The 17,986-nt window shown below is 44.4% G+C and overlaps 1 protein-coding gene across 1 annotated transcript in view; it reads right to left on the bottom strand.

Annotated features, from left to right (window-relative positions):
- Positions 1–275: 275 nt before the first annotated feature.
- Positions 276–17,986, bottom strand: part of DERL2 (derlin 2) — a 54,640-nt gene continuing 36,929 nt past the window's right edge. Inside the window, exons 5-7 of the mRNA XM_086950278.1 lie at positions 17,104–17,299; positions 12,587–12,677; positions 276–763 (exon numbers count right to left, since the gene is read on the bottom strand). Of these exons, the coding sequence (XP_086806404.1) occupies positions 658–763; positions 12,587–12,677; positions 17,104–17,299 (393 nt within the window). The 3' untranslated portion in view covers positions 276–657. The remainder of the gene's footprint in view (positions 764–12,586; positions 12,678–17,103; positions 17,300–17,986) is intronic.

The raw sequence follows: 17,986 nt of genomic DNA, 5'->3' as shown, positions 1-17,986 counted from the left end.
GTGAAAGCTCCACATCCAGATCATCTTGAAGTTGAAGCTCGATTTTTTTTCTTTAAACAATGCTGGTCACATGGTTTTCTTTGCCGAGATATTCTTTTAATACATTGAATGTTTAGCAGGGGACCTGCTGCGAACACACAGACTAGGACTCAGATCTACCATTGTGCATAACATTTTAAAAAGACGAACCGGTAATGCCTGTGCAGATGCTTACAAAAATTTAGAAAAAACACCATAATGAGTCGGTTCCCCTAAATTATCATTGTTTCAACAACTAAGATGGAAAATGTTTTATTTTTGTTTCTTTTCTAAAGAAATCCAAACGTACATTATGTCCTCTACCAAAGGACTTAAAAACATACACACACCAAAAACCTGAAGACAGTAAAGAAGCGCTTGTGATCTTGTTTACAGGACTTGAAAGTAAATCAAGTTTTTGACGTCCAGTTTTTGGCTCCAGGAGAATAAGCTCACAGAAGAGGCACTGTTGGCCTGCTGGAAATGTTTTCTTGGTTCAGTAAGTGAACAGTTTCCATAAAGTGCTTTCTGGAATGACAGATGTAAAGCTCTCACAAATCCTGCAAAAAAGGGCTTGTGAACCCAACAGGGCATATTCCATTTAGTCCCTCCTGGTTTAGTTTGAGAGTCGGCACTGTGCTATCCTCCAAGCTGTTGACCCTCACCCCAGGCGAAACCTCCAGGACGCTCTTCAGGCAATGGATCATAATTGTGATCTTCTTCTTGAGCATCAAAAATTGCTTTCCTGAAAGCCAAAAAATTAACATGTATTAATTTATCATTTCAAAACATATTTCTACAAGATTATATTTTTCTGATCATTACCCTGAATTGAATGTATTACTCATTTTGATAACTTTGTCTTAGAGAAATTAGTTACATTTTTATCAGTAAGTAGTGCATGCATTTTTACCAGTAAGTAGCACATTGTAGACGGAGCTATAGGTTTCCCATCTTGGGGATTGGGGTAGTTTGTCTCTGGTGTTCTCAGGTCATTCTTACTATGGTTCTCCAAACTGGGCCAAGTACATTCGTTTTGGAATGGACAATTGGGGAAGTGAGTGTAAGCATTCAAAAGGAACACAACATAGGCGATAAGAACTCTGAACTGAACAGTCAATCAACAGAAAAAATAAACATTGTCCAGCCCAGTGCTTCTCTTTTAGTTAAAATAAAAGTACATACATCTCCCAGCGGAACAAAATGCTACACATTTCAGTGGAGCTACAGTTACTGGACAGTGACCTCACCTAGAGTTCTAGTGCACGCCACAACCACTGCAGTGCACTCTCCCCACTCTAGGAAGTTCCCCAATGTTTGCGGAACAAAATGCTACACATCTCAGTGGAGCTACAGTTACTGGACAGTGACCTCACCTAGAGTTCTAGTGCACGCCACAACCACTGCAGTGCACTCTCCCCACTCTAGGAAGTTCCCCAATGTTTATGGTAACTTATGCAAAGGTACTGGAACGAGCATTGATTAGGCACATGTACAGATCACTAGATGCTCTCTCTCTAGATAGTTTGTACTTCAGTTCGATAGTTCATTAAGCCAATATTTTGCATTAGGCATAGTAAGCACCGTGACAGCTGGTTCAACTTTGCAGGATTAAGAAGTTTTCCAGGTTCAGGCCCAGCGTTAACTGCTCAATAGAGACATGGTTCCGGCAGCTAAATCGAGATGCATTTCGGACAGCGCTGGGTGGTGAGATCTGTAAAGTCATATATTTGGCAAAGACTGTGGTGATGTGGGTAGATGGGCGGTGGTCTCACTTTTCACTTGGTCACTGTGGCCCTGCTCGACAGGTACTCATCTTAGTCAGTTGCAGCTTCCAGGCCAGGTGTAGATGGTCATTCATCTTCAACTGTTGCGGACTCTGGGTTGAGTGCAGACAGGTCCTCATCATCAACAGTTGTATCCTTCAAGCAAAGTGCAGAAGAGTAGGGTCTTTCGTCCGGGTGTATATGGGTGCTCATCTGCAGCAGTTGTAGCCTATAGGGTGAGGGCTTCAGAGACTTCTCACACGGTACACCACGTCAGGCAGTGGCAGCACCAGTCCATGAGATACCGCATGGGTGCCAGACAATATTTTTGTATTGGCTGATAGTTTCTTTACGTTGTTAACTATGGGAACTACACTCCGAGACCCCTCATGGAAGAGCCCCTATCTGCCATTAAATGTCTGAAGTCGGGCTCTCCCGCTGACCCTTGCCGTCCCAGCTTCTGGCCAAAGTGTCTCAGGCTATTAATCCAGTGCCTAACAAAGTTTTAAATGCATCTCTAGCATCTGGAATAATGCCTCTTATATGGAAACATGCTAACATCCTTCCTCTACTTAAGAAGCTGTTGGCCGACCACAAAGTCAGGCCAATTACAGACCTATTTCTCCTCTCCCTGCTTTCTCAAAAGTGCTGGAAAAACATGTTAATTCACTTATCTCAGGTTACCTTGAAAGTAACAATCTGCGGTACCCCAGTCAATCGAGTTTCAGAGCAACCTGTAGCACAGAAACAGCCTTACTAGAGGTGACGGATTACTTTAAAGATAAGTTGGATTGTGGGGGCAAGGCCGTCTTTTTATGTTAAATCTTTCGGCGGCTTTCAACACCATCCCTCATGATTGACAATTGGATATGCTACAGAATATCGAAATTGGTGGCCTGACCCTAAAGTGGCTGACTTCCTTCCTGGACAACAGAAGCCAAGTAGTAAGTATTTCCCCTTTTGCATCCCTTATACAGAACCTGAAGGTGGACATCCCTCAGGGTTCAGCATTGAGCCCCAAGCTATTCAATGCTCATCTGACTCCTCTTGCTGCATCATGTGGAGCCAAACAAGTGATGTGATATATGCGTACGACACTCAGCTGCTCTTCACTTGCGATAAAGGGGCTGATTTTGAAGGTGAAATCATCAAAACATGCCTCTCTAAGATGTTCAACTGGCTGGCCATAAGCCCACTTAAATGTAACCCAGACAAATTGGAGATTGTTTTCTTTCGTAATTCACCTTCAGAAGTCTGAAGATCGAGGTGGGCCCAGGATGTCCCCCTGAACACACTTCAGAGCTCGGTAAAACAATCTGGGAATTAAAATTGACAGTGCTCTGTCCATTAAATCCCAAATTCAGGCACAAGTGGGCACCTGTTACGGTCGGAGAAAGTGGTGAGGGTGATGGGTAGAGAAGGATGAGGAAAAGATTAAGAAGGAGTAGAACTATAACAGAAGTGTTTTACAGACTAGGGTCGTAGTAAAAACTGCAATCTCAAAAGTTTTTTATATGTTGGGAAACTTAATACTCACAGCCTGCGGAAACCTACATGGAAATTACGCTTTAAAATGCAATGTCAAAGTAGAAATGAAACCTACACGACAACATACGTTTTACATATAGTGGGGAATCTAACTAAAGACAAGGCAATGTGTGCACTACAGGCAGGTAGGGCATTATCTCAATCTGGTTGACATGCTTAGGCATCCTGGCAGTAAACAAATCCTAAGAAGTAATTCTACTGAGTCAAGCCTGTACGATCAGTAACGCGATGGTAATATATAATCTGCACCTGCCCAGAAACTCTGAGCACCACACATGGCCTCGGAGCACTAATCCATGCCCCCTAACTTCCACAACATACGGAGCCTTTTACTTTAAGCACCTCGACAATATTTGAGCATTAGTGACCAAGGCTGGCATACTTCTGACATACTTGATTAACATTCATGTTAGGTTGACATACATCTGATTATTAACAGAACCTTTAAATATTTCACCAACACATAACCTACTTTAGATGTGCCCTGGCATATGATGATAGCACTCGACTGCTTAGTTGCATAAATGACAATGGTATTTTAATTTTTGGTGTGGAAATGTCTGTGGGCTATTATCTTCTAAAGGAACAGCTACGAGTCCTGTGCCCTGGTACAGTGTTTAAAATGTGCGTTCTTTTTTCAATACAGTTGGCAGCTTTTCAGATAGGCATAGTTTCTCCTTTGGCACAAATAAAATAATTATGCTTTGGAGTTGTGTTTTTTATTGGGTGCGCATGCTTCTCACAGGCACTTGCATGAAAAACTAGAAGTATAAAATCGTTCTCGTAAGTGCTGTGGCAGTGATGGAAAATGTCATCAGTTCCCCTTTAGAACAGGTTGCTATATAAACAGTTATTTAGCCATTACATTTAAATGTGTAGTGAAACGCAGCTTTAGGCTTCATGTTTTCCAGATGTTTCTTGTGGAGAGCCCTTAACCATTTAACATCTACTCAGAACTGATTTTAATTTACGGTGTGGCCCTGGTAAAACATATTCCTCGAAGCATACCATTTGCTACTCATTTTCCCCTAAAAATACTTTGGGAAGAGTTCTTCCGGCTTCAGATCTCCCAAAAAGATCCTTGCACGGTCAATTTAGGGTTTATCTAAGGTAATTATCCAGTGTGCTTTAAAAGACAATCTGCTACTTATTTTACCTAAATGTTCTTGGGGTTTTATCCACAAAATGTCATACTTTAACTTTATTCAATTTAAACTCTGTTGCTTGACCAACCATTTGACTCTCATTCTCAAAAAGTTCGTAGGAGATGGGGATGGGATGGTGAGAGGAGGGAAGCACCAAATAGTCTAGTAAGTTAATTTTATTATTTATATATGCATCTAAAAATTATGAAGCCTGGAGGCATCAACCACTGTAACAAAGTAAAAAGCATTAAAAAAAATTAAGTATCTAAAGATATTTTACACTATTTAGAAAAGATGAAATTAATTGCTAGGAGTCCAGATGGGCTTGAAGTGATCCGATTTAAGATCCTTCTGAAAGAGGGCATGGTACAGATCAGTCTCGGTTTCTCCAATTAAGAGATACATATGCTTGGAATATGACAGCATAATTCTTGAGATAATATTTAAAGTCTTTCTTTCTTCAAGCCACATCCAGTTTTCACCAAAGTTACTGCTTCATCACGGTGTAAAAGGTCTCATTTGGATTTCAGTTGAGAGGAGTCTACTCCCATACAATGATTTCTACAGTGTTATTCAATTTGCTAGACCTAGCATGCTTGAAGCACAACATTTGCTAATCTGTTTTCAAAATGTTTCATTGGGTAAACATGGCCTGCCATTTGACCCCCAAACCCTATGGATGGAGTAAGTGCACCCACAAATCCCTCCTTCTCCCCTAAGGGCCATGTTCCTCATCATACATAAACCTTGCTATGTGCCTCACTTGTTGTTTAAATGTACTGTGTAACGCTGCAGTGTGAAATGCCAGAGTAGTGTTGCAGATGTAGAATGATGTGAAAAGGTGTTGGGAGTGGTGTCCTATATAGATGGATATGAGACGGTTTAGGAGGAAGCTGTATGTTGTATTCACATGTCCTTGGCCTACTGGATGGGGGTGGAAATTGGGTTTGGAAGTAAGGGCGAGGTGGTATTGAAAGGTGTCACACTTTTTTAACTACATGGTGACTGTGCTGCTTTTGTATGGATTGTTTGATAGGTTTTGCTGGTGGCAGGAGCTTTGTATTCGAACATTGCAATGGTGAGGTGTGGGGTGAATCACCTTCAGTGGAGTGTTGTCAACTGTTGGGGTTATTTTGGTTACAATGATAATGGTCTGTGCGGCAGGGTGGTTGAGTTTGCTTTAGTCTGAAATAATGCGATTATGTGTACTACGATATTTGGTATAGTCTAGGAATTGTTATTGCTTTTTACTGCCCTTAATGTGGCACCGCAGTTCTGTGCAGGCTGAGCCAAATTTGAGGCACAATTCACTCTGTGTGAAAGGTTACCTTGACTAATATAGTGCAAACATAGAACTTACACACCAAGTTTTCTTTGCCGGATTTGTGATCCAAGCCTTTGTTTTAGGAGGGGGGTGTCTGTTTTGGGTTGGGCTAGGATGGGAGTGACTGGCTGTTTGAATCAGTGGTGACTATGCAGTGAGGACTAGGGAGCCATGGCCTATTTGAATGGGAGAGGTGTGAAATTAGGAAGAAGTTGAGCTGAAGAAAACACCACAGAATCATTGAGTCAAGATAGCAGTTACACATGTGACATGTTGTATAATAATACAAATACAATTTTATGCACTTCTGTATATGGTCACCTTCTATACATCAGGTCTGATGCACGCAATATCACAATTGTGTGTTGCATAAATAGCATCACTAATGCAATTGTCAAAAAGGATCATCCTTCAAACCTAAAAACTGGACCTGGAACATTGTGCCTGGGAGCTTTGGGTGGGCAAGAGTCATGCTCGAGTGACATCTATGAACAATTGTATAATTTAAAACATGCAGGCACAGGGAGAGCCGAAAGAAGTGAGTCTTGCATAGCTTTCATAACTGAGAATCTGTGATTCCCCACAGAAGAAGTGTCAAAATCATGTTACTGCATTTAAGAGGGACTACATTTACTTCAATTACTCCACACCTCCACCACTGCCACCACTAGGGCTGTAAGATAGAATCTGTTCACAGCTGGCAGGCCCTTCTGAAGATGGAAGACACTTGCCAATCACTGTAGAACAAATCTCTCTGCAAATACAGGGGCCCAATAAACTCAGAACCTATGTAGGTCACAATGGGTTGATACCAATGGTGTACGTCAGTAAGAACTGCACATTGATGATTGAAGCATGGAATTTTGTACTAGTTGGACCTTGCATCCCAATTCCAGTAGAAAAGAAAGTGTGTCTGAGAAAGAAGCTTAAATATGCAGACTGTAAGCATAACAAGCATTTACAATGCAATGGTTTCGCCTTTGGAAAAGTTAGAGCTTTTGGCATTGTAAATGACAAAATTTGTATTTATGTGTTGGTTTTGAAAACAGATAAATAAATGGCATTGTCATTTACATTGCCATTAGCTTAATCTCTGCAGTCACTCAACAGTCCCTAGCACTCCCTAGTCACTCTGCACTCCGTAGCACTCCCTAGCACTCTCTAGTCACTCTGCACTCCCTAGCACTCCCTAGCCCTCCCTAGTCACTCTGCACTCCCTAGCACTCTGCACTCCCTAGTCACTCTGCACTCCCTAGTCACTCTGCACTCCCTCGCACTCCCTAGCACTCTGCACTCCCTTGCACTCTGCACTCCCTTGCACTCTGCACTCCCTAGTCACTCTGCACTCCCTAGCACTCCCTAGCATTCTGCAGTCACTCTGAACTCCCTAGCACTCCCTAGCATTCTGCAGTCACTCTGCACTCCCTAGCACTCCCTAGCAGTCACTCTGCAGTCCCTAGCACTCCTTAGCACTCTGCAGTCACTCTGCACTCCCTAGCACTCTGCAGTCACTCTCCACTCCCTAGCACTCCCTAGTCACTCTCCACTCCCTAGCACTCACTAGTCACTCTGCACTCACTAGCACTCCCTAGTCACTCTGCACTCACTAGCACTCCCTACTCACTCTGCACTCCCTAGCACTCCCTAGTCACTCTGCACTCCCTAGTCACTCTGCACTCAATAGCACTCCCTAGCCACTCTGCACTCCCTAGCACTCCCTAGTCACTCTGCACTCCCTAGCACTCTGCAGTCACTCTGCACTCTCTAGCACTCCCTAGTCACTCTGCACTCCCTAGCACTCCCTCTGCATTCCCTAGCACTCTGCAGTCACTCTGCACTCCCTAGCACACCCTAGCACTTTGCAGTCACTCTGCAGTCACTCTGCAGTCCCTAGCACTCCCTAGTCACTCTGCACTCCCTAGCACTCCCTAGCACTCTGCACTCCCTAGCACTCCCCAGTCACTCGGCACTCCCTAGCACTCTGAACTCCCTAGCACTCCCTAGTCACTCTGCACTCCACAGTCACTCTACACTCCCTAGCACTCTGCAGTCACTCTGCACTCCATAGCACTCCCTAGTCACGCTGAACCACAACACACATCAAACTCTCCAAAGCACAACAACTATACACTAGTCCTTACATACACCCACACACACTGGACCGCTAAAACTCACACACCAGCCACACACGCCGAACCACATGCATCAAGACAAACTCACAGCGTCCATAAACTCCAAACCACGCACATATGTATAGACACCAAACTACAAAAGACATACACACATGAATCTACACAAAAGGCACACAGGGGTAAGCACACTAATGCTCACACAGGCGCGCATGCCGATAAACACACATACCCAGACCCAGACAAGGTGTACAGATAAAGGCCCCCGCACCACATTTGCATTCACCCATCATGGTCTGCCTACAGTTGACAGGTTGTGTGATCTTGGCCATATGACCGCATTCCAGTGTGTGACCCCCGTTGTTCATAGCTTGGTTGTGTATGTTTTAGTATTAAATACATATAGGCCTGTCTGCAGAAGTTTACCGGAACTGTGGTACACTGATAGAAAACCTCCTTTTTGCCCACAGCGAGGCGGCGTCAAGGGCCCTTTGTCACCGAAAGTTCTCACTAAACCCGAGTCAGAAGATGCCCGCGAGGTAGCGCTTATTGTAACAACTGTATTACATAATGCACTGTGAGCCCATTGTATTGGTTACATGATTTTGCCTCCCCTCCCGATGAAAAAGCTATCCTGCTGTAATAAATTTTAAGGAGTAGGAACCGATTTTCATTGACTCTAGAGCTGGGTGGGTGAAGGGGAATTAGGTGGTATGGTCGAATAGATGTTCATCCTCCAAAGGTCGATAACATTTGAAATTTGTGCTTTTTGCAGTTTTTTATACAATTACAGGATGTTTAGCGTCCCCACCGAGACTTGAACCTGGTTCCCCAACTTTGAGGTCGGCGGTCCTCTGCGGTGTAATAGTGCCCCAGGAGGAGGGTAGAGAAGGTGACTACGGCCACCCAAAAGAGGCTGCAGCGGTTCAACCGTGGAGCTCGGGTGCAAAAGACTTTGATTCCTGGAGGCTACGTTTGGGGAGCCTGCCCCTCCTCTTAACAGTTACTTCACGATCTGCAGGAACGCGTGTGTGGGTTAGTTCTAGGTCCCCCTAAGAGAGCGCGGTGAGGCAATGGAGTTCTACGTGTACTCAGCGGATCGCCTGTTCCAATCTCGGTAGGTTAATTCGCCGACTGCAGAGCTCTGTGCGAGCCGGTTGGTTTAAAGGTTCCAATTCTAGTAAAATTGTAGGGTGGGTTAATGCGCCGACCTTGGAGCTCTGTGTATGCCCGGGAAACTGCAATATTGAAGCCCGACAGGGTGGCGGTAGGTGTATAGCTAAATGTACCCTCACAAGATGGAGGCGGGGCCGGGTCACCTGTAATTCCAAAAGAGCACTTCAAGCCACCCACATAGCTCCGCGGGGACCCGCTGCAGCGCCCAGCGAGCTGCCCCCGTGCCCCATTGTGAGCTGCGCATTTCAGTTTCATTTCAATCGTTGTTACTATCAGTGGGTCATAGAGGTACGCCCACCATCTTTTCAGATATACATTTTTTTCTGTGCTGACAGAAGGAGAAACTAGCAACTCTACCTGCATGGCACACTGCTAGGCTGCGTGATGGTAGTGTGGGGGAGGGGCGAGAGGCGAGAAGCTCGGGGGTAACATGACGCAGCGAGGTTTCATGGAACGGGCAGAGTGCAGGGAACACTCACCACAGACCAGCAGAATAAACTAGGCACCGCAAGGACAATATTTGTGAACAAAAGATTAAACAAGTAAGTATTGTAGATGCATTGTTTCTAAACCGAGGCATAACTATTTACTTTAAAAAATTTGGCGAGGTCACTATCGGCCTCAGTGGGATTAAACAATGAGCTATCGGCATTCAAACTGATTATCTACAGGTCATGTTGCACATCAGTCTTGTTGAGGCGTTGGAAATGTTCTTGGTGACAGTTACCCTCGAGCTATATAAACTTTTGAAATGGGTATCCTTGTGGGCAGTAGCATACCATTGATTGACTTCATACACAAATATATCAGCTTAAAGCACTATGTTTTGCGGTTATGACTGACATTCGGTGTTCTTTAAAATGCATCACTGAACGCCAAGATATTTTTAAAGCTCTCTCCTATCCGAAATTAATCCATAAAAGAAAATGAGTGACTGTCACATTTTAGACATACGAATGGTTGCCATACTAAAACTAAAACAAACTACCGTTTTTCATATAGACTGTGTGGAGTAAACCTCTTGGATTTTTATTTATTTTATGCGTTTTTATATAGCGCAGACTTTACCCAAAGGTGTCAGAGCGCTTCACAATAGGAACAGAACTGATGCATGAGAAGAACACTACAAGTGAACAAATTACAAAAGCAAACGTTAAGTTACATGAGGCAAAAATGACAATTGTGGGCAAACAAAATACAAGAGGTAGCAAACGGTGCGGTCCACTGGGTGTGCCTGTTGGGGTTAAGGGACAGACACTCTGAGGCCAAGGGGGGCTATAGGTTCTGGTTTCATTTACAATCTGAGAGGCCAGTAATGGCTTAATTCACCCACATGGTATGGGGCCATTTGTGGCGCAAAACGTTTATCTCCCCGTCTTCCTCCATGTTCATTGTAAACTGTGTAGTCAGGCTCGCGGAGGGCGAGAGTAAGCGTGTGCCGAGGTTGATGCCCCTATTGCAAGGCAGCTTGACTGACCCCGCCCCGGGTGGTTGTATTCGGGAGTGTGATTTTCATGTCAGCTACTGCGGTACTGAGTGGGCTCAATTACGACATAGCAGTAATTGTAATTTTTGACATAATGTTGGTAATTATGTAATGTTTCCGAGATTCTGCAGCATGACTAAACATAGTCGGTCCTATTCCGAGCGTTGACTCACCCAGGGCTTTCGGTCTAGTTGTTCGTATTCCTAACGTAAGTCTTAGAGATAAATGAGGGATTTGTAAGAGCGTGCCTCGTTGGTGTGTGGGTACGGCACACTGCGTTTCGCTAGTAGCGGGCAGAACGGAACCACTTTGTGTTATGAAAACAGCTGTTTAATCAGTGGATAAAAATATAGAACCTGATAACATCTGTAGAGTACAAGGCTAGGACTGCGGAAATGTCTGGAGTGTTCTGTGGAACTTTCATATGGCTCGTGAGACAAGAGGAAAAGAAACCTGATTAGCGAGAGGGATGAGAGGACGAGACAGGAAAAGCATTGGCCGTGTGGTCGGGCCGTGCAATGAAATAATAAAAACAAGGTAGATAGTGGGAAGGGACGTGAGCCAGTGCTTTAAAAGTAATACAAAAGTGCAGGGATACTCGACATCTCATAGCACCTGAGAAGTACCCGTACTCTTTCACTAAAAGCATTGCACCCTTTCTGAGAAGTGCTGATACTCAACCTTTAAATTTAATGTGCAGGCGAGCGAGCGCACAGCCCCCCAGCGCTTCCTCTCTTCAGCCGGTGTCAATACCGGGTGCGGGGTGGAAGGCGATCTCCCCCAGCTTCTGGCACGGCCCCCGTCGCAGCTCCCACTGGCCTCCGCTGACGTCGAGGGTTCCCCCGGAGTCAGCCACTCACAGCGCGGCTCCCGGGGCAGATCCTGATGACGCGGCAAGGCTCCAACCAACGGCGGCGCAGCTCACGGGGACAGGCCCACTGCAGCGGCCAATCAGAGCGCGCCTCTGCCGACGAGCCTCCGAAAAGCCACCAATGCGGTCGCAGCCCCTTCGTGCCTCGGCCAAGGTGCCGAGCAGCTGCCGGTTGACCCCCGGGCGGGACGGGATACCACTATTTGTGAGGACACGGGGGGGGCGGGAGAGGACGAGGGGGGCGGGCGGGAGAGGACGAGGGGGGCGGGAAACGACACGGACGTCGGGAGGGAGGCGGGAAACGTGGGGACGGCAGGAGGAGGGACACAAGGCAGGACAGCAGCAAGCACGGCCCGGCCGGACCAGACTCGGGGGCGTTCCCGGCGTCGCGTGACGTCGCCAAAGCCAAAGAATCTCGGGAACGCCCCCGTGTCTGGTCCGGCATTGACGGACGCCTCTCTGTTCCAATGGCTAGCCTCCATTTATGGAGCTAGCCAATGAAGCAGAGGGGCGTGTTCAAGTCACCCATACTAGAAACTACAGATTTCTCTGGAGGAGCAGCGAAACCTAAAAACGGACCCAAAATATTCTCCTGAATACTCACTCCTCACCCCTCACAGTGGCATTATAACATAACGTGTATTTGTAAAGCGCACTTATCGCCCAAAGGTATCAAGGAGCTGAATAACAGATGTTTATTCAGCATTGGGAGGATAAACAATATTGCATTCTAACTGGGAAAGTGGCATAGGAATTCATAGCCAGTTACAGGGTTATGTAAAGAAAGAGAAGGCCCCTCCGTCACAAACTTTACCAGTTTCAGCAGACACCACAGTACATTATATAGTCAATAGTGCCAATGGCCACTGACATTCTGCAATAAAGGGGCAACAATATTGCCGACTTCAGAAAGCTGATAGCCATAATCCACTCATTGCCAATGGGTGGTCTGCGCACCATCAGTGGGATAATACTGATATGAACGTCTGAAACAGGAGTCTTAATTATAACTTTTTCCATTACATTTCCATTTTGGTTTTAAAGATTAAATATTTGTGGGTGACAATATGTGAATCTGAGAGCCTTATGATATTTATTATCATCCAAAATAAAAAGTCCTCACAAAAAACTTGGCGTTTTCAGGATTCTTCCTCCACCAGGCTGAAAGGGAAATACGTCCTCCAGGAAATAATAGATGTGACCAACTGCAATTCCTAAAAATCAAAAAAGATGTTGCTGTTAACCTAGGCGTGTGAAAAACATTCATTTGGTACACATAAACCACTAACACATTTCAGCAAGAAAGACTTGAACAAAATATGCTAAAACATAAAGGATACTTTTTAAAACACAAACAGAACCACCCTCAAAGGGAAGAAACATGGCTAATTCCTTGAATAATTGGAAGGAAAAAAAACAAGCGTGGTTGAGCAAGATGGTGGTCTACTTGCATGCAATCTCACACCTTGTCTTGAATCTGCTAGACCCGCAGCTGCACAGAACACTGTATTGTTTCAGTGTAGTGATATTTTACCTTAAATATTCAGCCAGAAAACGAGCCAGCTGAGCATTATCGGAGGGTGGACAGATCTCTGCTAGCAGGAAGGATGAGGTGGTCAATGGTTATAGAGGGCAGTGCTGTGTGAAAGGCATTTGGTTGCAGCAGCCAAGACGAAGACCTTGGCCTAGGCAAGGCCCGAGAGTCTGGTGTGGTCAACGCCATATTGAGAGGGCCCCAAAATACCGGAGGAGCCATATTAGATTGGACTTGCATCTAGAGAAGAGGTTGCTGCTCTTCGATTCTACGCCCTGGTGTAGAGGCTGAGATTCTGGTGCAGAGCTGCAGAACACTGGCAGGAGAGAATCGGCAAAAGGATGCTCTGCCTCATTAAACAAGTTGCCAGCAGAGGAACACTCCACTGCAAAACGAAATTACGAGGTGCTTACTATCTTCTTGAAAGGATTAGACAACCGCTGGGCTGGGGTAATCATCTGCAACAAACTAAAGGCCTACATGAGGGAGGCACTAGAGTGTTGAGGAGCAAAATGTCTCAAACAGCAGAATGGTGAAAGACTGCCACTGTGTTGGGATAACTGCCTGCAGCAGTCTAGAGGTCTGAACTTGTGTGAAGCATTGGATTGGAGAGTACTAGTTCGTCTCACAGGTCAACTACAGAAATTAGCCTTTCAACCGCGTGGGACTGAAAGTTATATCCCATGACAGAGAGTGAGGGTAGACCACTGAAAACATTTCGGCTTGGTGGGATCCCGACAGAGACATGTAGTTCCAACACAGTCAAAGGTGGCTTCTTTTGGTCACAGTGAGAGCTAAGAATGCCTGACACAAAAGCATAGGAATAACATAACTTAGGGATATACTGTAGCTGTGCGCTGGTGAAAATGTGGATTGAATGACTAAGTAGGTTAGCCTCGTAGCGTTTTGACTCACAATTCCCTCCAGCACTGCACTCCTTCCACCACACACTACGCTCGCATAGGGTTTTAGAGTAACTCAGTCTTCCATATAAAATTCCTGTGCTCCTCCCTCGCAGGGAGTGGTTTTTAGCCCGCATTGATACTAGGCTCTCAACGTGCGGAGGCACCCCAATGATGAAGCAGGACACCCTTGGTGTGTGAGGGGAACTGTCCTTAAAAGGGAACACCCTCCTTTAGCGTGGCTGTCACATTTCACATGCCCCTCAGACTGACGTTCTGGACCTGTGAGCTCTTTTTGTGATGGTATTACGAGTAGGGAGTTCGCCCTCGCAGGTCCTTAAACCTACTCTCAGCCCCCTTTTGTGTGCATCTTCTTTCATAGCGGACATGTACCTGCTCAGATGTTTGTAGGATCACTCATCCTTGGAAGTACAGTACACAATGGCAAATTGTAGGCTGAGAATACCTATCTGGCGAGTTAAGGTGGAATTGCTGTTAGATCCAGTCTTTGTGGGAGAGTTATAGGACTTATAGACCGGCACTTTGTCATGAACTGCAAGGGTCAGGGCTAATGAATGGGAGGCATTCAAATTGTGCTCCGAGGCGAATGCTCGACTAATGCGCATGGTGCTAGGCTTCTGCTACAACAGATTTTACTAAGCAAGAAACGTATTTGCAGAAACAGGAAGCAGAAGTGATAAGGAAATGCCGGGAACACGTCAGACAAATTCACAAGAAGCAGTATCAGCAGGGCTTCCAAGGGGACGGAAACAAACCAAGGAGACTCTTGTCTGGGCTGATCAACAGGGAAAAGCTATACAGATAGATTTAGTAGGTTAAAAATGCATTTAAGTTATGTAGGATGTACTTTGAGCGGGTACATGCTCATATACTAGCATAATGCAAGCAGACGTTGGTGGATATTTAGATGGTCGCCAGAATGCAGCTGCTTTCCAACTAAATATTACCAGGAATCTGGCAAGAGACTATTGGATCAACTTCTGAAAGTGTATCAGGAGGCAAACGAGGTGGGGAACCTACCACCTAGAATGAGGGAGAGAACTGTTCCTGAAGCCTGACAGAGACCCAATGCTATCTAGTTTCATTGCTCCGATTCCATTATAAATATTGAATTTATTCAGCTGGTGACAGTCATCAGGACTTTGATTCATGATGATCAGTGTGGGTTTGTCCCACAATTGAGTACCCTGCGTCCCACAAATATTATGCACAGCCATGAGAGATCAGGGGAACAGTGTGTTGGCCTGAGAGGCCTTTGACTCAGTGGAATAGGCATCTGTTGGGGCAATTTACGGTAACTAGGGGAAATTATTATACTCTTTTCCAAATACGAAAGTTAAAACAGGCGGCATAGTATGGGACAGCTGAAAAAGCCAAAGGGAAATTAGACAAGGATGTCCCCGGTTGCAGATGCGGATTGCACTGGCAGCAGGCCTTTTGGTATATGGGCAGAGAAACATGTTCATCGACTTGAGCATCAAAGTGGGATCAATAGCACAAATTTTGTATGCAGATGACAGACTGCTTCATCTGAGACCGTGCCAAATTGGTGTCCACCGTATTAACAAAGTTTGATGCCTTTGAGGAAATATTGGGACTTTGCACTAACTGGGAGAAATCAAGTTTATCCCCCTCTAGCACGCCTGACATGGATGGACAGGGTGTACCTCATTGAGATGGAGTTTCATAGAGTAATGGAAACATTTTGATACCTGGGGGCTCAGGTTACATGGATGCAAGCATGAAGTCTTTCTGGTGTACCAGATGAGATTGAACTAATTATATATTGATAAGTTTATGATGCAAGACTATGTACAAACAGCAGGCACAATCATCTCATTAGGGCTACATATTAGAAACGAATCTAAACAACTAAGTGTCTTACTTGTGATTAAAGGACAGTCTGGAGGGAGGACATTGGTGCATGTTATGTAAACCAGTAGAAGCATATTACATTGATATGTGTCACACTCCTGTTGAATTTATACCTGAATGTCAGTTAAAATTAATAAAAAACGTTTAAAAATATATATATGGATGCATGCTTTTGCCTGAATGTTGGACAAGTAGAGGGGTTGAGGACGTAGGAGGACTTATTAAATATGTTACCATTGACAATATCTGTTACTGTCATACTGGTGAAGACAGCGTTTCTCCCGTACTGTCTCCACGGTTCACAGAGATCAATTATGTCCATGACGCTACATACATTTAAGGGACTGAAAAGCTTATGGTGTCGCTGCTTGGGCTGGGAAAACAGAGCAGAGTTAAGCTCGAAACCCTGAAGCTGCCAAGGGACAAGGGTGAATTGGCTTACACAGGCACAGAATTATACTAAGTGATCACATAAGATGCGGTCCAAAGGTTTGGGGAAGACGGCAATTGGGATAGGAGTTTGCTGCAAGAATTAAATGGGCAGAACTTGCTTCAAGATTTCTTAATGATGAGGAGGTAAATGCTGGAAGACACGCCTATATTGTGTGGCAGGTTGTGCAGGAATGTGAGAGGGTGGATAAAGTAGTACAGAAGCAGCCTACATTTGAGGCAGAATTGATCTTTTGGAGCATAAGGTTCATTAACAAAACCGGGTACGTGGGAAGACCTGTTAAGGGAGGGAAGATGTCCGAAAGTGGAGGACTGTCATCACGTCTGAGGAAGAGCAAAATACATTTACAATTTGCCCATCTTGATCAGTGAATCTGGGAAACATTTCCCAAGAACCCTCACACGCTATGGAAGTGTTGCTTGGTGTGGCCCAGGGAAGAAACATTATGATCTATCTTTACAGAGCCCTATGTCTAGAAAAAGAGGGATGGGCAAATCAGAACACTGAGAGATGGGCTGCTGACAGTGAAGAGCAAGTCACAACCACAGTCTGGAATGGGATCTGCACAGATTTAAGTAAAGTAAACATAAAAGCACATTAAAAAAGAGGCAAATAATCAGTTTGTAACAAAATATACAATAATCAACTAAAGGAAGAAATGCTCAAATACAGGAAATGCAATCCAGTAACGTCTTACATTTGCAAAAGATTAAAAATACTCAGTTTTGAATGGCAATTTTCCTCAGGTGATTTCAGGAAGACGTTCAAGTGTTAAAGTATACACCAGAAACACAATTCAAAATACATAGTTTTTACATGGAATTAAATGTAATGGCAAAACAAATTTAATTTCTTACCCAGAAGATCCACAATTACAGAATTTCCCAGTAGCAAAGAAAAGCCCATAAGCACCCAAGGCAGGAACGGGGCCTGGAAGTTGAGAAGGCCAAAGAAGTTCATACGAACGTAAGGATTCCTTCGGCTCCAAACATAGACCAGCATTATTGTAAAAGCTTGGCCCAAGAAAACTAAACTAACAAACAAACCAAAAATCTGATGGAAACAGTTAAAGAATATTTCATAACAATAACAAAAGTTCTTACAAACTTAAGTTACAGTGGCATGAATCTTGCAATAATACGATTTAAGTTAAGTTCTCCATGGAAAGGGAAATGCAATTTTACTAATTTTTATATTTTGTTTTTACTTCAGGCCAAAATTCTCCGCAACACAATTAGTCCAAGAGATTACAAGAATGCTTCATCTTCTTTATGGTGGCTATCCACAGAGTCATATCGGTCTTTAGGGTAGTACCTTCCACTTCAGTGACCACATATTATCATGTATACTAACATGTGAACATCTTGCAAATATCCCTATTCGTTGGCTTTTATTGACCGCCTGATGTGATAAACAAACTTTGGAGGCCATGTGAGGTCGAGTTTGCACTGAAGCCATAAAAAAACATTTTAAAAATGCATCTTGTAGTAAAAAAAATAAAAAAATGTGCTTCTTGTATGCAATGCATTGATGAGAAAACTAACATTTTTTAAACCTTAAAAAGGTCCCTCATCAATACAAGAGGGCCATCAGGCAGAATGATGTATGAGACGGATAGCATTAAGAAAAGAGAAGAATATTCCTCTGGGCTGATCTAAGATGTGATTGACAAGGTCTCAACCCAATGGCTGAATGAGGCTGGTCAGAATAAGTCAATGTTTGACGAGGGCTGACTAAAAG

This window comes from Lissotriton vulgaris, unplaced genomic scaffold (assembly GCF_964263255.1).
Source record: "Lissotriton vulgaris unplaced genomic scaffold, aLisVul1.2 SCAFFOLD_686, whole genome shotgun sequence".
NCBI classification, from domain to species: Eukaryota; Metazoa; Chordata; class Amphibia; order Caudata; family Salamandridae; genus Lissotriton; species Lissotriton vulgaris.
The sequence above is the reverse complement of the archived record's forward strand: the minus strand, read 5'-3'. Positions and strand labels throughout refer to the sequence as shown.